Source organism: Beta vulgaris, chromosome 5 (genome assembly GCF_026745355.1).
Source record: "Beta vulgaris subsp. vulgaris cultivar EL10 chromosome 5, EL10.2, whole genome shotgun sequence".
NCBI lineage: Eukaryota > Viridiplantae > Streptophyta > Magnoliopsida > Caryophyllales > Amaranthaceae > Beta > Beta vulgaris.
The window spans coordinates 67,857,366-67,879,723 of NC_079206.1; the positions used below are offsets into that span (position 1 = coordinate 67,857,366).

The 22,358-nt window shown below is 34.9% G+C and overlaps 1 protein-coding gene across 2 annotated transcripts in view; it reads left to right on the forward strand.

Annotated features, from left to right (window-relative positions):
- Nucleotides 1-3,375: 3,375 nt before the first annotated feature.
- LOC104894845 (uncharacterized) overlaps nt 3,376-22,358 on the forward strand; it is a 44,916-nt gene continuing 25,933 nt past the window's right edge. The window contains exons 1-7 of one of the 2 annotated variants that reach the window (XM_010681191.4): nt 3,376-3,869; nt 7,158-7,289; nt 9,362-9,433; nt 14,858-14,928; nt 15,029-15,128; nt 15,206-15,304; nt 19,449-19,575. In XM_010681191.4, the coding sequence (XP_010679493.1) occupies nt 3,720-3,869; nt 7,158-7,289; nt 9,362-9,433; nt 14,858-14,928; nt 15,029-15,128; nt 15,206-15,304; nt 19,449-19,575 (751 nt within the window). In that variant the 5' untranslated portion in view covers nt 3,376-3,719. The remainder of the gene's footprint in view (nt 3,870-7,157; nt 7,290-9,361; nt 9,434-14,857; nt 14,929-15,028; nt 15,129-15,205; nt 15,305-19,448; nt 19,576-22,358) is intronic. The other variant, XM_010681192.4, reaches the window with a different exon arrangement.

Below are 22,358 nucleotides of genomic sequence, written 5' to 3' on the forward strand. Positions count from 1 at the left end.
TATGATAAACTATCAACAAGCTAGACAAGCTCTCCATTTCCGAACCCCCATGATGCATCATCTTCACACCTGTAAATGACAATGCACGAAAGAATCTGCTCACCAAAAATGGGTCATCACATAATTAATAAGACAAAGCCATGATCAACACAAACAAACAAAACATGTAACCAGCAAAACTTGTACTGCATAATAAATAAATAAATAAATAAACAATCGTAATATGATACTAATAAATATTAAGCAAGGATAAATAATAACATAATAATTGCAGATAACTTTTACTGAACTAAACTTTGACAATATTTTTAATTCTTTAAATGGAATAGTTGTTGGACCGAGTTGTCTAACTAAAACCAACCTTCCATTTGAAAGACGAAATACGGGTGTGATTTTGTATTCCCATTATCTACGATATCGAGAAACTTTTGAAATAAAAATAGGAATAGTGATCAATCCGAACTCAGCAAAAGCCATAGCACGCTCACCATGTACCCGAAATCATGATTGTCCAGCTTCAGACGTGCACCTATCTAAATTACTATCCAAGTTTTACTTTACATGATTTACCATTCATTACTTGTTATGACACACAAGCAACACATACAATATATAATCAAACATTCACAACTTTATTTTTATCTTAGGATTAAATAAGTGATCACACAGCTTACAATCCAAGATTTATTCTTTCTTTAATCCAATCTTATTTATTTGTTGAACATAGCAAACAACCAACTTACCTTTCAAAGGTATAAAATATCAACTTACCAAATAAGACCATCGATCCTCATAAAGTAGTGAAATAATAATAAAAAGGAATAACATGATTCATGCCAATAAATATATTAATTCCCCCATGCGAGTTAATAAAATAAAGTTCCCAACCAACATGCTTGCATCAATCTTCTATACAAACATGATATAAATCTCATAATGTAATCTGATAATTAACATGTTTGCTCAGAAGCATAAAACATACAAAATCCAACATAATAACAATCATATATGAACTCACATTTATATAGTTCCCATACATGATACTACATAATTTTTCTTTTTAAAATCATGATACTACATCAATCAACACATAGGTATATACGTACTTTGTGTAGACAAATTGATAGGCCACTACTTTAACAACCTTAGAAATCGCCTTGAGAGAATTCTCCGCCTAAAACAACCCATAAAATTTATAATCAATACTCAAAGAAATTCCAACAACTTTAAAATGCTTTAAACCTACTTTGAAAATATTTAAAAGTATCATCAAAATTTCAATTACTAATATTTCCTAGCATAATACTACTATACTAATCATTAAAATCCTTAAAACACAATTAATAACATCCTTTTAAAAATTCCAGCAACGTATACTTTATTAAAAACTCCTTTAAACATACTTAAACTTATAAGTATAATCAATTCCATAGTTCAGAATATACTACTATGATTTCCCAATCTTTAACACACTAAAAATCCATTAAAAATCTAATTTAAACATAATATTTAAATCAAAGTTGTTATTTCTTCAATACATAAATTATATGATTAAACTAAAAATAAATCTTAAAACATAATCTTCAAATAAAACTTGAGGATGAAGAAATGTAATCAAACCAACACAAAGGAAAGGAATACAAAAAGGGATGCCCACGTGGAGGTGGCAGTAGCGGTAGCAACATGCGGTGGTCGGTGGTGGCTTGATTTGAGGGGGGAAGGTTTCTTGTTGAGGAGTAAAATGTTTCTTGGAAAAGAAGAAAGAAAGAAAGGAAGAAAACGTGAGAGAGAGTGAAGGATTATGGGGAGCCGATTTCTTGGGTGCATGGAGTGATGAGAGAGAAAATTATGTGGGGAAAACTTGGGGTTAATTTATTTATATATACTTCATCCGTTTCACAATAAGCAAAACACATTCCTTATTTGGGATAATCACAATAAGTGAAATTAAGCTTCAAATGGTAAAACAAATTATTCACTCTTATTACAAATATACCACCAAAAAGAAAGAGGGGACCACAACTTCAATAATTCTTCACCCTACTTTATTGTGGCCCAAACTCACTCTCTCTAAATTCCTTGGTAACTCTCCACTTTATCTATGTTTCACTTATCCTGAAATGGATGAAGTATGTGTTTTCCTTTTAGGCACAGGAAAAGGCAATTGGGCTTTAATATAGTTTAATGACGAGTAGGATTGATGATTGAAACTCCTAGCACCACTGTAAGTCCTTTTCATAATCTAACTAGTATTTGGGATTACTCAAACCCATTTAAACTCCTTTTTCAAATCCAAATAGTATCTTAAATATTTTTCAAAACATGTCTTAACAAAATGTTTAAATTCCTTAAATCCTTAAAATCACTCATTTGACTTTAAACAGGTTGAGAGAATCAACCCTAACCTGACCCGTTTATTAGGCTGGTTGTGCCGTGTCAACCCATGAATGTAAGCAGGTCATATCCCTCTATCCAAACCCGCTAATAACGAGTCGGATTTGAATTGTGTTGGCGGGTTGTGTTGGCTCTAATCTTGGTTGGCGTTAACAAAATAAAAGAAGAAAAAAAAGAGAATAAAAAAAGAATGGAGTTTTTTGTGGTGATATACGAGGGTAATAAGACATTTTGTGGGATACCTTTTTTTTTTGTTGGGATATACGAATCTAGATTTAAATTTTGTTAAAAAGTACTAAAAACACGATTTTCGGCGAGAAACATAAATTTCCAGCCTTTGACTTGGTAGGAACTCGCTATTGAGCCACAAATTAAACAGTGAGGAAGTTGGAGAAAAATAAACGTAATAGAAGCAATTGAATATCACGCACTATACAAAGAGTAATTAAGCAAGTCAAAAGCCGAAAATTTGACTTTGTTGCCAGAAATAATGTTTTTGATACCTGTTAACAAAACTTAAATTTAGGTTGGTATATCCCACCCAAAAAATTTAGGGTCCGTTCATTATCGTTTTTTGTTTTCAGTTTTCGATTTTTTTAAAACTAAAAACCAAAAAATGGAAACCAAAGAAAGTGGTTTTTCCTTTTCACTTGTCAGTTTTTAAAATAATCATATTCCTAATATATTTGACTAACTTTTTATTTAGGAAAAATTGACAATAGAGGTCTGAACTTTAGGTGATAATTTTTAAAAGGTATGAACTATTGATTAACCTGTGTAGGTCCCAATTTTAGGGGATCTTAACTTTTAGCGGGCCTTAGTGACTTAAAACTGGCTTAATAGGTCATCACTTGTAAAACTTGGGTCACATCAGAAGGGTTAATTGAGAGAGGGATGTAGGAATTAGGTGAGATATTAAAACGAGGCCCGCTAAAAGTTAAGACCCCTAAAGTTGGGACCTACACAGGTTAATCAATAGTTCATACCTTTTAAAAATTATCACCTAAAGTTCAAACCTCTATTGTCAATTTTCCTTTTACTTATTTATTATAGTACATATATTATATGACTTTGAAAATAAAAAAAAACCACAAAACAGAAACGGATTCTTAATGAGATATATCCTTATAAAATGCTCTAATATCCTTATATATGCCAAAAAAAAAAAAAAAAAACTCAAAAGGAATAAACCGGAACAAAGAAGAATTTCTAAATTGTAATCCTTTGTGGTGTGAAGTTGAGTCTCGAGTCTCTCAGATCAAGAGGCGTTTGGATTTGAAAGGCAGAGGTATATCGATCTATTCGGATGCGACGCCATCTTCGCCATGTCGATACCGAAGGAACCGGAACAAGTGATGAAGTTACGAGGAGGATCTGTGCTTGGAAAGAAGACTATCTTGAAGAGCGACCATTTTCCTGGCTGTCAGAACAAACGTCTTTCTCCTTCTATTGAAGGCGCCCCCAATTATCGTCAGGTATCATATGTGTCTCTCTTTTATAAGTTTACTCTTCAGGTTAGGGATGTGTATCAGTGTATATCGTATGGAGTATGGAGTATGGATTATGGATTATGGATTATGGATTATGGATTATGGATTATGAAGTTGAAAGTCTTTAATTCTTTTAGGCGCAGGCTGTTGGAACCGGATCATTTGTCTAGTCTTTCCGCCTTTGTTTCTCTATTTGAGTGTTTTCTGGGGATTGCAAAATATAGTATTAAGGGGATTCATGTCTTTTCATTAGAATTCCCCACTCTCCTAAACTCACCAAAATTTAGATGTAGTATTGGCCATTGAGGGTCCCGAAATGCTCGAGATGTAAACTTCATTTCTTGGAACTTGGTGGTGCGCTCATTGAGTGCGTTTCGTGTGCAGTGATTTAACCCTCACCTTGTTTCTAAGAATTTTATCAATTACTTTATTTTGATTACTTCCGTCCTTACTTCATTTTGTGGCCTTGCATCTTATATAGTTTGAGGGCATGTTTTTTTTTTTTTGATTTGAGTCCTATTTGCTTTAATGCTAAACTGCTAACTGAGATGACCTTGTTAAGGGCTTGGTTTGTACTTAGAGTCTTGGAACTGTTAACAATAACCTAATTTTTGAGGGCTAAATTGATTTATGTAACAATAGAATACACATGATCTTTTAAAGAGTGAGGACAATGGAGTCAAGAAACTTGGTGGGATTGAAATTACTAGAGAAAAAACCTCTTGTACAATATTAGGTCTACTTTATCATTCAGTCCTAGTGTAGTAAAACCCCTAGCCTTGATGGGGATCTCATTTTATTTTCCTAGTCTTTTCTCTTCATCTTTGTGGAGGCGGCACTGGGGGGGATATCATTAAAAGTGGTGAAATACACAAGTAAAAAGGCGGTCTGCTCTATCCTTTCCTTTACCCTTTCTTGAAATCCTCTAAACAAATGCCCCTTTTATCCTTAAGGTTTTAAAAATGCTTTTCTATTAAAGAGGTTTTTGTGGAGGGGAATGATGGGATGACTTGGCATCATTGTATTCGAGAGCTTCTGTTTTTTCCTTGAAAAGTTGCCCATGAATTGCCCTCTTTTGTTATTTGCAAGACAAAAGCTCTGCCTAAAGTTTGTTTTTCCACTAAGATAGCGGTGATAAAAGAAAAAGCTTTGTCATTTTGTTGCCGTTTGTGCTAAAAGGAGGAGGAGTCTGTTAATCATCTCTTCCTCTTTTGTCATTAGGTGCTTTCTCTTTGGCACTTATTGTTAAACTTGTTTGGGCTCAGCTCGGTCCAACTTTGTTCTGTGAAATGAAAGATATTTGTTACCTAAAAAAGGATGGAAGAAGTTTGGCTTGTCAATTTTTCAGATGATCACACCTTCACAGTTTGGTGGTGCACTTGGAAGGAAAGCAGCCAATGGATTTATGAGGGTTTAGCTCTCACTTGTGAAGGTTTCACATTCCATTTGTTGAGAATTTAGTATAGTTTTCCAGCAATTTTAGTTTATCAGTGTCACTTGACTTCTCTTGATTTAGAGAGAAATTGCTCCGCCATAACTCGAGGTAACAAGCCCTTTGTCTTTACCCTGTATGTAAATGGGCGACACTTCTTTGGGTCGTTTTTATATAATTCTTTAGTAATTATAAGAATAAGATAAAAACCACCAATCATACCGACATACCCATGCAACATTTTTGCTCAGATTAATTCAGTTGCACCCTTTTGCTCATGACGACAAGATTTGCATATTAATTCTTTACTTTTATGTATGTGCTTGACTTCTTGTGGAACCATGGGAAAGTTGAAGTATATTATGCACTATGTAGTTTGAAGTATGTTATGCACTGTGTAGTTTGATCTCTTCAAATTCCGTTTATTTATTTCTTTTCTGAATTAAACTATCATTTTCATGAACATATATTGAAAAATGGCCAAAAGAGATCAAGGAGAAAAAAATATGACGTGTTCATTTTTTTTGTGTATCGATTATGTTCCACTTGTGACATTGACATCTTGTGTGTGTATCTGGGTGAGATGTTATGGTCATCCTTTTTTTTAGCATGCTAGCCCTTGCTTACAATTTGTTTGGTAGAAAGGATTCTGAAGGAAAATGAAGGAATTCGAAGGAAACATTTTAATTTCTAGTGTTTGGTTCAAAACTAATATTATAAGTGATAGAAAATGGAAGGAAGTGGAAGGAAAACTTCTTTACAAAATTTTTCATTTTCCTTTACTCCTAAAATTGAAGTTTTTTCCTTTATTTCTCTTGCCTTCCTTCTTTTACTAAAAACGAACCAAGCAGGCTGTTAGTAAAAACAACATTAGTAGTAAATATATACTCCCTTTGTATTTTTTACTTTACCCACTTCCTTTGTGCGTGTTTGCCAACACTTTTTTGGTGCCTCAAATATTTCTTCATTGAATATTAGTAAAAATTATAACAACTGAGTACCAATAAGGTACACATTGAGACGAATTAAACAAGACCCCACATGACTATATCTTTTCTTATATCGAGAAGAATTTAGAAAATTTTCTGCCAATAGTGTCAAAATTCCAAGTGGGTAAATAAAAGAATTCAGAGGGAGTATTATTTTGTTTTTTTGCATGCTAAAATTGGTTTTCACTTTGTCATAGCAAATAGCAAACGTAAAGCATGCAAGTGTGATAACAATTGGTGGGAGCGTGCAAATTTAGTAAATTTGTACTCTTTTGTTATGTTAATATTTTATTACGGTGGGACAGTGACTAATTTAGAATTTGTTCTATCTTTTAGAAAAGGAAAATGCTCAACTTATGTTGGAATGGAGGTAGAATATTATTCTTGGGCTTTTTTCGTTTTTACTGCATTGGTGTTCGATCAATGTCATTCTAACATGTGTGACTGTGTGTGGACTGTGGTCACTTCACACTTTATTTTGGACTAATAACATGATTTTCCTCCCCGATAAAATTGCCGAGTATGGCGCTTGTATACATACATGTGTGTGACGAGTACTCGAGTCTTAGTAACTTAGACTAAGTGATTAATAATGGTTATGCATTGTACATTAAGTGTCTAATGAAAATACAACCTCTTCATTTTTGCCGGGGTGAGTCTTTATGTATGAACTCTTTATGCTCCCCTAGCAGAATCGTCATATGAGGAATCAGAGTAATGATTATGATCTTCCTCTTCTGTGTCTTCTTTTACATTTTTAACTTTTGTTGTTAAGATGAGAAATTTCAAGTATATATACTCTAGCACATTAGAATGTCTTTTAAATCTCCTTTTTGGTGTAACCATCAACAGGCAGATTCATTACAAGTTCATGGGGTTGCTATTCCTACCATAGATGGTATTCGAAACGTTCTTAAGCACATTGGAGCACGAGCGGACATAAAGAGAACTCACGTATTGTGGATAAATCTTCGTGAGGAGCCAGTAAGTGTTGCTTATTTTTTTTCTTTGATCTATGATGATAACTTGTAATCTTGCTGTAGTCCGATGATTTTGTTAGGCATTATATATGTCCAACTCTTTATTCTATACTGATGTATGCCAACTGTATATCAGTGCGAGCATCATAGCTATTAGCATATATGGATTTTATTACTTAATATTGTAGGAATTTACTGATCTAGCTCACATCAACTCCAGAGCGACCCTAGGATAAATGGAAGATAAAGGAGACATCTGTATTGGGGAGCAGGAAGCCAACCAAGAAACTATGTAAGTAGAGTGAGGGAAGACAATGTAGACTGTAGAGGATGAAACTGTTTGATATCAGTATTAGGTTTTGAAATGCTTTGAGAATATCGATTGGTTAAGAGACTTATTCAACATTATCTGGAAGGTTGGAGAGAATGCACTTTGAACTAATTTATATGGACAGAAGTGATGCTCCCAAAACTATCAAGGGATATCGCTTATTAGCTCACCACAAAGTCGTGGGTGAGAGTGATATGGTGTAGATTAAGAAATTGTATGAGCATTGCAAAGAACCAATATGAGTTCATGTCGGGATGATCTACCATAAAATAAATACATCTTATGAGAGAAATAATGGAATATTGAAGGCCGAGGAAGTTAAATCAGCACCTTGATTCATTGTATTATAAAGCCATTGCAAAGGTTTTTGCCTCTGGATTAGTGAAGTATATTATCAGCCTTTCTATGTCACCTTGAGGTGTTCACCGTATTTGAGCTTGATGGTGTTTTTCCCTATAGCATTTTTTTTTTCATTTGTAAATTTCGAAGCTTCTTTATCTTAAGAGCTTCATTCATTAAACTTAAGGATCCAATGCTAGACCTCTAGCATGCTCGGGACGACAAACATCTTCCTCGTCACCAATTGCTAGGCCCTTGTCAGAATCACTGTTAGCCCATAGGAAGTCCTGCTCTATTTTTTTTCCGATAGCCACATTAGTTACGATAGTGAACATGCCCAAAAATAGGGGGAAACGGGAGTACTTATCAATGATCATCTAAGTCCTAAATCTTCAAAGTTGATTTATAGAGGTACGGACTAGGAAGAGTGTGTGAGAGACGGTCAAAGAGGGGGAGTTTTCTTTTGAGATATTTATGGTGCAAGATGTTTTTTATTGGAACTTACTGAATCAATAGTGGTCTTTCTTAGCTTAGGGTGGTCGTCCTAGAGACTTAGGTGATGAACTAAACAGAATGCCATAATGAGTTTTGTTGAATTTCAATTTTTTTTGGGTTGCACGGTTTATACGATGGATCATACGATGTTCTATAATCATCGCGGTTACCCTCTGGAATCTCTCGTAGTTTGTTTCTTTTTATCCAAAAGAAAGGAGTAATAATGCCAAAGTGAAGACACTTTTTTGTCAACAGTCTCTTTGATATGTTTTTTTCATGTTATAAGAAAGGAAAAAGAAAAGGTAGCGTGGTTTTTGGGGAGTCCAAATAGTGCTATCCATGTAAATTAAGTGGTTTTCTAAGAAAGATCGGATGATGGAGTCATATGTTCTTTTGTGTTTTGACCTTTTTTGAACAAGTAAATGTGGATTATTTCAGAAAGACACCAACAGGGTCTGACCCTTTATGACTTGTGAGAAGGCTGGAAGCCCAGAATGAAAAACATATTCGCTCATGCTATCATTAGAACCTTGACCAAAAAATTATCGAAAATATGAGTGCCATTCATCAAAGATAATTATCTGATTTTGTGTTCTATAAGATTTGATTTTCTGTGTTTAATATACTCTTTGAATCAAGACCACTGGGTAGGGGTCTAGCTGTCTAGGGGAGTCTTAAGCACCAAAACAAGAGTCTACAAAAAGAATTGAAAATTCTATTCTTGATTTTTTTTGTGGACATGCATCTGGAGCAGGGTGATCATGTCTTAGTAAAAGCTAAGAAAGTAAATAATTAGTATCTGAGTTGCATGAAGAGTAAATTGATTCCTTTTTTCTCATCTATATATTTTCTCTTGACTGTTAAACCTGCTTTTTACTTTGGTTCTTTTTTTGATTATGTTTTGGTAACAGGTGGTATACATCAATGGCCGACCTTTTGTTTTGCGTGATGTTGAAAGGCCTTTCTCCAATCTCGAGTATACGGTATGTTTCCGTTGAGATAACTCCCACTTGGAAAGGAAGGACCAAAAGAATAAAAGAAAATGCTCTTAGGTCCCTTGCTTTTTCTGAATTTATATCTTAGGTCAAAGACTTTATTGGATTATTTGCCTCTTGTACTACTTGGTGTCTTAGTTGAGGAAGGGTCTTCTCTTCATGCTTGTGAACAACTTGTCTTTCCATAGCATTAGTTGATTGCTTTCTTTTTTTGACTTTGATCAATATGAGTGGGATTCTCCTCTTCACACTTACTCTTGTACCAATGTGGAAGTTGGCATTCTTGTCACGCACCTAAAAAAAAAAGTCCTAATTAATCCTCCGAATCATGTAGTAGGATAAGTCAGGGTCAATCCTACACACAAATTTGTTCTATGATTAGCTCTTGAATAATGGTGAAACTAGAGGGCATCAAAATACTTATACAATAAAGCTTCCCTACTTTCATACCTATTCCTATGGACTCATGCAAGAAAGAGACATTAAGCATAACATCACAATTAAATTCCTAGCAATCCAATCTACTTATTCCTATATAGATATTTTATGGTCTTAATTAAAATATATAAATCCGTCAAAATCCAACTGTTGTTGTCATCAAGAAAATGGAATCATAACAGTACTAGTCATTCCTAATCTAGTATTGTAATATTAACAATCAATTAGGCAAGAACAATTCAACACTTAATATAGGAATTTAAAGGTATAATCATGAATTAATCTTTACTAGGATTCAACTTAGCACATAGATTAAAGAACTACTCAAGCATAATTGAAACAAATAAACAAACTAGAGAAGAATAATGAAATTTCATAGTAGAAAAAAAAAGAGAAAATAAGAAGAAAATGAAATACTTAGATTAGTGGAAGAAAGGCATAGTCTTGAAGAACAATGTAGATCCACAAGTTTATCTCTCTAAAAATCCATAAACTATAAACTAAGTAATTATGATAATAATTAAAACTCTCAAAATATTGTTTGGAAACCTAACTATATCCTTTTAAATACAAAACCGACTTAAATTAAGTCATGCGGAAAATTCGGCATTATAGCAGGTTGTGCCTTTGTGCGTAGTCGTGCAGACGACGCAAAATCTTTTGTTCCTTTTGTCTTCAAAGTTGCGCGGACAAGTAAAGATGCGCTTGGTCCCACAATACATTTCATGGTCAAGCGAAAACATGCTTGGTCCCGCACATTATGCAAAATTATCATCCTTTTAATTCCATATCCTTAACTCAATTTATCGCCTTTGGGAATCCACAATCTATGATTTTTACGAACTACCTTGGCCTTCCTTAATCAAAATCGGTTTCAAAGACCTGAAAAGCACATTAGTAGGCAAAGTATATCAAATATAACATAATGGTTCAAAAAGCAGCTCAAATTATGGTCAAATGAACCTAAAATGCACTGAATATGATAACGAGACTTAAATGCTACTAAAATGAAGACTAAAACCGAGTTATTATAAGTGCTTCCGTGATGGTTGAAAGATTATGGAGACGGATGACACATGTAGAGAAGAGAAAAGAACAATGATAACATCTTGGTTGATAATGATGTGTTTTTGAAATGCTTTTGAGTTGTTTAAGAAAGTTTTAGTTCAATGCTAAGACATACTTCTTGTGCTCTCTTATTGTAAGTTGTAACACCCTCCAAATTTAAATAAATATATAGTCAAATAAATTTAGTTTTCAAAAATCATTTATTCACACTTGGAGGATATTACCGCCCATTCACTCTCTAAGAGTAAACGAAAGGTTAAGAAAAATTAAATTAATCCAACTATTTGAAGTTAAGAATACTATTACAACCAAAAGTTTAGATAAAAACTAGAATAAATAATTCCAAGATAGAATAACTAAATAAGGTCATCTAGGTTAATTATTTAAGTCTTCACACACGAGATCCTATCACCAAGTCCAACCTGTAAAGTTACAGAAAAGAAGACAACAAGAGAGACAACTCCTAAAAATCATAAAAACTGACTAATTCGACTCCATCTTCCAAAAATAAAAATTTTAAAAATAAGTTTTGATTTTAAAAGAAAGATGATCAATGTTAATATTTGGGTTTTAAAACGTGTGTATTAATAACTCCAGACACAAGTCCCATAATCTCCGTTTCCTAAAGATCTTCCCTCTTTCCGTTTAAGTGCGTTTTCGAAAGATCTTTCCTCTTTTACTTTATTCCTTAGTTGGAATTTATTTTCCCTTTTTACCCTCTTATGTCCCTATCATATGGTCCATCATTACATTATTAATTCAATTTTACTCCCTTTCTCTCTCCTACTTTAACCCCTTTTTTATTTGTTTATTTATCTTAACCCCTTTCTCTCTCCTACTTTACCCACTCAATACCCCACACAAATGAATCCTTCTTGGTATCTCTAGGAATAGTAACAAGGAAGATCTTTAGAAAACGGAGGTAGTAACATTTAATAACACAATTAACACCAATAATTTTTAGTTAAGAGAGAGAGAGTGTGAGCGCCAGGACTAATTCTTATTATCCTCCTACTTCAAGAAGAGGTCGTCACTCAAATATAACTATGTCCAATATCATAGAATCCCTAGTGTGCACACCCCTTCTTGGATCACAACAAATAGAAGAAAGACAACACTTCTGTATCGTATATAATAATCAACTTATAGATAGCTATACTATCATATAGGGCAACGTGTTGAACACCCTTTCGGGCTTCATTACCTTCCTTAGTTTTATTTAATAAGTCATAAAGTACACAAGTTCTTAATTTGATAATCATACAATTCCAGAAGTTCTTTTAACATAGAACATATTCTAGTCAAAAGTTCTCTACAAGAATATTCATATACTAATACTTTAGTAGTCCTTGTTCCAAAGTAATCGCTTGATAATAAAATATTTATATTATTATTAATATTATAATAACATACTCCAGAGAATCATACTCTTAGAATATTAGTCTATAAATTATTTATCACGTACATAGCCACATAATCACACAATCACATAGGTAACTGTTTTACAACGGGAAACAGAGTACGATAGACATTGAAAATACCTCGAGTAGTGCAAATACAATAATAAAGTTACCCCTAGAAAGTTCCTTCTACAAAATCTCCATCTATAATAATAAGTCCAATGTAATCAAAATTGTTAAATTAAGGGTAGTAGATACTATGAACTTTTACCTTAAAATATAAAACCAAGTGTGAAAAGTTGTACATGTGTCTTTGTTCAAATTTAGAGTGGAAAGAAAATGATAAAATAATATAATATAATAAAGGATTTTTTTGTGGGGAAGGACCAATTAAGATAGGGTTTTTATGGGGAAACACCACTTAAATTTTTTTTTGGAGGGAAGAACCAATTAAAATACTTTCATTGACAACTTAACACCACATTACGATTTGCGGCCAAATTGTCAACTTTCTGGTGTTACAATTTTTTTCCCTCCAAAACCTCGTTATTTTTGTTTCTCCTCCCCCCCCACCCCTACGCCCTACACACTGGAAACCCCCCCCCCCTCTTAGTCCCCTACCCGGAAATCCTTTCACTTTCCTTTTCCTAGCTTCATCCTTCTTCTTCACCTCCCAATCTCAAATCATCCAACCCCTTTGGAGCTGGTTGCCCCCCCTCTCGTAGTTCACCTATCGTAGGGTGCAGGGGAAGAGGATTCCGGAGTTCATGATTTCAATCCTTCTTGCTCTTTCTTTTCTTCTCGGACGGTCTTCTTTTTTTCTTCCTAGCTTGGGGTTTTCAATTCCGATGGGTAGGGCGTAGGGGTGGGGGAGGAGGATTCCAGTGGGTAGGGCGTAGGGGTGGGAGATGAGGATTCCGGTGGGTAGGGCGTAGGGGAGGAGGAGAAACAGAAAGTCGATGTTTTGGACGGAAAAATAAGTCAATGCCGGAAAGTTGACAATCTGGCCGGAAAATCGTAATGTGGTGTTAAGTTGCCCACAAAAGTATTTTAATTGGTCATTCCCTCCAAAATTTTTTTTAAGTCGTGTTTCCCCACAAAAACCCTATTTTAGTTTGTCCTTCTCCACAAAAAACCCCTATAATAAAATAAAATAAAAGTAAACATGTTTCAAAAAGTAAAAGTTGTAAAACATCTTCCTTGAATAGTATGTACGAAAGGACAAAAGGAACAGAAGAAAAATAAAATTAAAATAATAAAACAAGTACATAAAGTAAAATTTAGTATAGTGAAGTAGAAAAGAAGGAAGGAACAAGAACTGGAAGTCCAGTTTCTTTGAAAATAAAACAGAGGGGTTGCAAAGAAGAGAAGGAAGAAGGAAAGAAGAAAGAGAGAAAAGAAGAAGAAGAAGATGGTCGGCTGGCCAGCAATGGCGCCGGTGGTGGTCGCGGCGGCATGAAGCAGACTCTTTTTGCTTCTTTTTCTCTGAGATTTCATTTAACAAGAACATGGTGTTTTACAATTGGTTTTACTTACCTATTGAAATTTGGAGTAAAATGACGATTAAAAGAGAGGGGAAGTGCATTATTTATAGTCATAGAAGAGAGAGAGGGGAACAACTCAAGAAGGAAGGAAGATCTGATTGAAACAAAGGAGGAAGGTTTGAAATTGGTTGAGAGAAAATTTTGGGGTGCTAATTGATTGTGTAATCAATTTGATCTAACTGAATGATTTCTTTTTCTTTTGGAAACCAAAATCCCGCGAGCATCTTGCATTGTTTGGAACTGTTCTTTTTTTCCCTTTGAAATTCAGATTTTCCAAAGGCAATTCAAGTAAATATATTTTTTAACTAAATAATAATATGAAATGCCAAAATAATATTTATAATTTGGTATAGATAAAATCATGAATTTTATAATTTGGACAAAATAATTATTTAGAAATTTTTAAAATTTCCCATTTTGGGAAGTTTCATATAGAATGCATGATTGCAGTACTTGGTAATGGGATCTCTGTATCTCTCTCTTATTACGTGGGTCCGTTTTGTTCTCTCTCTTTAACTCTTTCTCCTCAATGAGCTCCTTAATATGTGTGCCGACCCTAATGATGCAATCATATTCGAACGGAGGAAGTTTATAAGAAATGAATGGGGAGTAGCTCGTAGTCATGTATTTATTTATATTTGTTAGTTTAAATCATAATAAACGTGAGGCTATTGGTTCAAAGGTATCTTGGTTTCCATATATTCTTGCTCTTGGTTTAGTGAACCATTTACATCTATTGTTCGTTTTCTTCAGCTCTAATATTTACCATCACAAGGTATAGTTATTTTCTAGTATTGCTATTAAGAATTAACTTACTTTAAGGATAGAAACACTTTGGTACTAGTTAAGAGTTTTGTCCGCATCATCACTTGCATCTTTAATTTTTTCCTGTAGACTTTCTTGCTAAGTATGTGTTAGATTGATTTGTTTCAGTCTGGGTATGATGTTCCTGAATCAATTAGGGAATTAACAGGGATAGGGTGGAAGATATGGAATCTAGGTTGAAGGAAGATATCTTGCTGGAAGCTGCAAGGTGCTAAATCTGTCCCAATTCATGCTCTCTTGAATGGTGTCAATGATTTCTGGTCAATTCATCTTCTCTGCTTGAGTCAACTTATTTTTTTTGCTTGTAGATATGGAAACAAGACCCTTGTCACTGATGAGCTGCCAGATGGCCAAATGGTAGACCAGTGGGAGCCAATGACTTGTGATTTTGTGAAGACTCCACTTGAGGTATGCTTGTTTATATCTGGTTTTTACACAGCACAGATATTCGTTTGCCATATTTTGAACTAATTTCCTTTGGTTAGGTATACGAGGAGCTAAAGATGGAGGGTTTTCTTGTTAACTATGAACGAGTTCCTGTTACTGATGAGAAATCGCCTAAAGAATCTGATTTTGATATGCTGGTATTTTTTATTCTTGTCACTTTCACTCTGCTCTTGGTTTCAGGGTTTAGACTGTGTATATTTGACTACATAAAACCTTATTGTAGGCATGAGCCCTTTGAGAGGCATTATTATATAGAAGTATGATATAGTACTACCTCTATCTCTTTTAGATGCAACCTTTGATTATTTTAATTCACTCTCCAAAAAAGGCAAATGTTGCATCTAAACATAAATAGAGGAAGTATATGATATATACATATTCTGGTATGTTCACATGCACATTTAGATAATTGTATATATAATTATTTTTTAAGGTTGTTGGTACTTGGTAATGGGTGCCTTAGGACTCCTCGAGAGCCACAAACAAACCTAAAGGCTAGAGTGGACAAAAATCACCCACATCTGATTACCCGACCTCCGACTTGTTTTAGTCCCAAAAACAACGGCTTGAAGTCGAAACAAAAACCAATATAGTTCGACCCGAGCCAAACTTGACCCCAAAATCAAAGAGATCTGATTATCTTATTACAATTCTTACCAGAAGATAATTAAAATCGAATCTAGCAGACTTAAAATCGATCCAAAAGAATGATAATCCAAACCCGACCGAAGATGGTTAAACCTGAGAATAACTCGACCTGAAATTACCCGAACGTAATCTACCTAATCTGAAATCGATCAGAATAATTATGACCCAAATTAGACATGGAATAGATTCAAAGACAACTCGTAATTCAAGTGTCTAAAAATCAATTCTAAACACGACCTAATATAAACTCAAACATGACCGGTAGAAAGTATTAATCTCAACTCTAATAAATCAAATTTCGATTCTTTTTCTATACGAATTCAAATAACAACATAAAGTTTCATGGCAATATTAACAACCACAAATAAATAAATACAATAACTTGAACGGAACACGACCCGAAGACCACTCGAACAAACTATAAACCATGAACTCCAATATCAAATTGAACTGATTTTCTTGACCCGATTCAACCCGAGCTATCTAACCGATATCGACAGAACCCGAAATACCATGGATTCGAAACATACTTGAACCTGAATGCACCCGAACTGACCTGAGCTCAACCTGAAGATAAAGTTTACCTGAAATGACCCCACCTGCACCAACCCAAATGACTCGTTTGCCACTTCTAATAAAGACTGCTTTTGATAATCTTTAAACATCTATCATTTTTTTACTTAAAGAACAAGCTAAATTTCAATCAGGTAATCCTTTCGTGAAGTACAACAACATTTTGTTTGCTACATATTCCTTTACTTTCAATCTCTTTTTCTGGGTATCAACTTTTATTCCTTGAATACATGTGCTTTTCGTAGATAATAAATCTAATAAATATGCATGTCTCTGTGTAGTTGAAAAATTGGTAGAGGACTTCAATTTGTTTAACTTCAAGTAACACTTCATGCTTTTTGTCCCTTAAACTTGTGTACATTGCTGTATTGCTTCCAATAATTTCTGCATCTACAATTGCAAAGCTATATCTGTCATTCTTCCGTTTCCTTGTTGAAATTCATGCCAATATTCATATCCATTACCTCTTTCTCATCTGTCCATCTAATTTCATGAGCAGTCCAATACAAAAGGAATATTTTCATTTGAAAGATTCATACATACATCAGTTGCAATTTGAAAAATATGGATTACAATATTAAATTTTATTGAATAATATATGTGTTGATTATTTAATGTTTCTGCATTTCCTGTTTTTCAGAACTATCCTTTGTGTACTGTGTGCTATATAATTTTTGTTTGACGTACACTATCAGCTTTTCCCATGAAAGATATTTCCTTGATTTATATAGAGAGGATTAACCGCATCATAGGGAGATGTATGAGCATTATAGCATGGGACAAGGATGAATATGTTTAGCAACTTTGAACAAGATGAGGAGTTGGTTTCGGAAAATTTGTTATATACCGCCTAATAAAAGTGGCTTTTATTTAAATACTTCCTTAACCCCCTTTTTTCTTCTTTTGCCTCCTTTTGTCACTTGGTTTGCTTTTTATCCTCTTCTCACCCTTTGTCTCTCTCCCCCTCTCTTTTTCCCCGCCTCTAATTTACTGTCCTTATCTCTCACTAATTCCTCTCGTCTAGCATATAACATGGGAAGTGAATTTAAGAAAAAAACCCTAGCCTTTTCACATTTATAATTTGAGAAAGGACATATATTTTTGATGGCTTTTTCACATACATTACTTCTTCTCCTTCTATTACCAAGTGGTGAATGGATTATGCTAATTCAACAAGACAAGCACAATGGTCGGGGCTGAAATACAGAATAAAGTGCGATGTTTATGGTGGAAGTACAAGAACACGAGAAGAGTTTAATGAGAGATGAAGAAAGAAAAATAAGGGTAGAGTGAAAAATCGGGTAGAAAAAGGGGGGGGAACGAACGAAGAAAAGTCACGTGTCACAGTGTCAGTCTCAAAGCCAAGAACAAAGAAAACCTCGAGCAAAACTTACCACTTTGCCACAAAAAGGCACTTTCATAAGGTAGTTTTTCACAAAAAGTCACTTTAATAAGGTAGTTTTTCACAAAATGCTCAATGTATATAAAACCACATACATGCAATAATCCTTTATAAGGTAGTTTACCCACAACCTCTGGTACCTGGACTCGGCAAATTTTGCCAAATATGAGTGTCGGTACTGCATGACACCAACACGGGTACGAAATACGGGTCGGATCCTTCACTTTGCACTCGGACACGGCCAAAGTAGAAGAGGGAGAAATATTTGATCTAATGGAAGAGAAATACAAATAAAGAAAAAACACAAGATTAGCAAATTTGCTCCATACCTTCAAATGCATAGAATTGGAGATTGATTTGTACCAAATAATAATATATCACCTTCAATTTTCAGATCTAGGGGTTGGGTAGTAAACCCTAGATCTGTAAATTGAAAGTGAAAGTGTCAGAGATTATAAACTGATATAATGGGGATTTTGCACGTCAAGACAAGGCGCATTTACTGGTTGAATTTGCGTTGCCGTCGATGATCTGTCACAGGCAAAAATGAAGATGAGAAAACATGTAGAAGAGAGTGTGAACAAAATCCAGAAAACAAAAGGTCACTGTACTTGGTCAACTCTATTTTGACTTTGGGAGAGAGAAGGGGAAGAGTGGAAGACCACGTGGGAAAGTGTTTGTCATCAATTATTACTTTCTTTTTAAAATTTTATATAATTTTTAGAGCTTTGGACTTTTCAGTTACCTTCTTGGCTCTTTTTAGATAACATAGCAGTAAGCCACTAGCTCGTGCCCTTTTTTCTTCTTATATTTTTTATTTCAACGTTATAAATGGATAATCCTAAAACATAAATTAGCGGATTAATTATTAAATTTTATACTACAAAATATTAATTTTACAGACCAGTACTCTTGTCCAAATTTCGAACAAAGTCCCCAATTTTTGGAAGTGTCGTACGAGACACTCGAATCTGTACCCATACTCGACACTCCTAGTCGAGTCCAGGTAACATAGCCCACAACATTTTTTTTGTAACGTAGTTTTTCCTTTTTTTTATTCTTATTTTTTATTATTTACAGAAAGGCAACTTTCATAGGGTAGTTTTTCGCTAGAGTCACCATAACAAGGTAGTTTTTCTCAAAATGCTCAATGTATATAAACACACACACATATATACGTATATGTGTGTATAGGTGTGTGTGATCAAACCTCACTAGAGACACTAAGGGGGTGGGGATTCCATATATCTCCTTCCCTACTCCTTAGGGGTCTTGGCGCCTTGCCATGAAGCTCGATAGGTTGATCCGTGTTGGGTTGAGTTCCAGTTTGGCACTTCATCTTACCAACCTAAGTTATTATTTTTAAAAATACTCTTATATACTTGGCGTGTGTCTAATGAGATATGAAGGTGTAGGAGATTTGCTTAACAGGATATTAGACTTTGTGAGTTGTGCAGGATTGTGGGTATTTTGGTTGGACTAGTTAGTAAAGTTTCTCTTGCTTCTAATTTTGTTTATTAATCTCCCCCTCCCCTTTATTATTTTGTCTGTTACATTTACATTGCTTTGCTAGTATGAGTGTTGTCTGCCGGATTCTTTTGTTGCTGCTTTATATCATGTTTCTTGTTTGAAGTCGTTAATTTGAAAGTGGCTTTCAGGTTAATAAAATTACTCTAGTGGACCTTAATACTGCGGTAATATTTAATTGTCAAATGGGACGTGGGCGAACAACAACAGGAATGGTGATTGCTACCTTGATTTACCTCAACAGAATTGGAGCCTCTGGTAATTCATACTTCATCTGACTGCTCCTGTTTGCTCTGGCATGTTAGGATCTCTATTTTTTCCATTTCTATCTCCTTTTGGGTAAAATTAGGTCAAATTATATTACTTTTAAGTAAGTAAATAATATCTCAAATGAAGATTTCACCAAATATGAAACAGCGGGAGTTGTACTGAATCTTGAAGCTGCCTTTCCCAAAAAGCCTGTTACAAACTCTAAGATAAAAATCTCATCCTTTCGCTGTGTTGGACGCTGCTTAAGGTTGACCCACTTGTTCTCAAAATTGTCCGATAATATTTTACATAATTCATTATGTACTATGTTGTAAATATGCTTGATATCTATAATGATTATTCATCAACCAAACATATAACCCGCTCGTACTATGTCAGATTTGGTCATATTATGTTTAAAGGATACTTCTTAAACGAATAAGACACAAATGTGATAGAAGAACCAGTTCATTTCAATTTTCGGAAGCCGCATTGACCAAAGATTTGTTCTATTTATCCATTACAAGCTGCTTCCACAAGAACACGACTGTTTTCTCAAAGGCAACCATGTCCGTAATTCTTTTCTTTCATGAGTTCAATACCTGCCTTTTCAATCTCTTTTTTTTTTTTGAAATGGGGTTTTTCAATTTACCAATGGATAAGGATTTAATTTGATCTGTACTACTTTGGGTTAGGTTGGGTATAAGCACATAAATCTAAGGAAAGCAGATCCAATCACTATAAGGTCAAACTAGCTTTTGTGGATGAGGCAGTCTAAGCAAGAAAATCACGGAGTATAATACTACTTTTTGGAGGAGTATAATGAATTTATTACCCCAACTTTGCATTTTCCAACTTCCAAGTTTAATAAGTATTTCTATTTCCTACAACATGATATTTGACCAAACCTATCATATGATTGGATTGCGTATATGGTGAATAAGTAATTACATAAAACATGTATGCTCCATCCTATTATTTATATAGATAAACTCTAACTTTATATACATTACCCAACTTGAAATCCCACATAAAGTTCGTCTCCCTCTTTTGGTGCGTGCATGTATTTTTAGTTGCAAGGCGTGTTTTATGTTTCTCTTCTTTTGACCATGCTTGGAAAAAAGAATGTTTTAATGCGGTGAGTCACTGTTACGCAATGAACGTCGTGGCGAGAAGGCCGTGATTTTCGTGGCGTTATGTAACGGCATTTCACAGGAGGGCAAATTGAAAATCTGTTACATGATGGCCGTTACGTAACAATTTGGCCGAGTTCTAAATCCTTCCGATGCTATTGATCTATACCATCATAAAATCTCTCTCCAATGTCGAACCAGAGCTACCTCCCAAAAGTCTAATATTTGCTTATATGGTGTGACTGATTTTGCCAAAGTTCTGAGGATGTAGCTCACAGGAATCAAGGTTAGAGCTCTTATATTCCAGTTTCTATGTGCGCCATTGTCTTCCAGAAGCATTGCTTATGGTGAATTAATGATTGCCTTCGGCTCTGCTTAATAAAAAATTCAAATTGAACCGCTCAGGCCGCCTTAATCAGAGATAGCTCATGTATTCTGTTATAGTTGGAATTTGCACCTTTCGGACTTTTGTTTTACTTCTGAATGGAAATCAAATCTCCAATGTGTAGATATCCTATCCAGTATCCGGAGTGGCTATTGATATCTTTTATTTCTTGGGCAGAGATATATAAAAGATACAGGAATTGGAGGGCTGGGGGGGGGGAGAGTATTGACCAATGATACAAGGAACGAAATTCGATACGAAACGCGGGACGGAAACGGAAACGGGAAACGCTACCTTGAGTGAATCGGGAACGTTTGGTGTTGTGAGTTATGACAGTTTTTTTTAAAGGCCCAACTATACCTAGCCCACTTTAATGCTTTCTTTAAAACCCTAATTGGTAAAACTTTAAGAAAAAGTTAAAAAGAAAAAAATAAAGAGAAGGGGAAGGGGCACCGGCACACCCACGTAATTAGAAAAAACTGACTGGAGGCCCATTAAATGAAAAAAAAAGAGAGGAAGACAGAGAAAGGAAATGTCGGAGGCTAGGGAAAGAATGAGAGAAAGCCAACTACCGACCGCCGCTGCCGGAGATCCGGGGATCTGACAACACCATCTGGCTCGGAATTCTTGCTAGAACCAAAGCCCCATGGTAATTTATCCTAGTATAAGCATTTTCCTCTTCAATTTCCAGATCTAGGTTTTCGAATCAACCCTAGATCTGTGATTTTTCATCTTCTTTTCTTTCCTCCTCTCTCTCTCGGTCCTCTAGTGTCGACCCTTGAAGAAGAAAAAGGAAACGCCATGACCACCGTACTGAGACGCGAACCCCAGCGATTTGGGTCGCGTTCGTTCCGCGATTCGGTACGAACGAACCAGAACGCGATTCGGCCGTACGTCCCGCGTTTCTGGTTTCACTGGTATTGACATCAGGGTAGTGGAATCATGGAACATAACTGCTTTGTTGAAGCTGCCGCAATTTGCGAGCAATGGGCCGATAAATTTTGGTCTAAGAGGATCATGAGGTATCATGAGTAGGGAATACATATCTTGGATGTTCGAAGTTCTCTGCCATGTCGAAGTTCAATTTCAGCTTCCAATGCTCAAATGGTAGATGCAGTGGGTGAAAAAAAAATCAATTCGCAATGGCCAGAACTTGGGGGTCATGACTTCATCTTGCATAACTCTAAGCATGGAACCCATGCAATATGTACCCCATCTTCCTTGACCTGGCTGATATTAATCTATTCGACGCTGATTACTCATACCAAATCTGA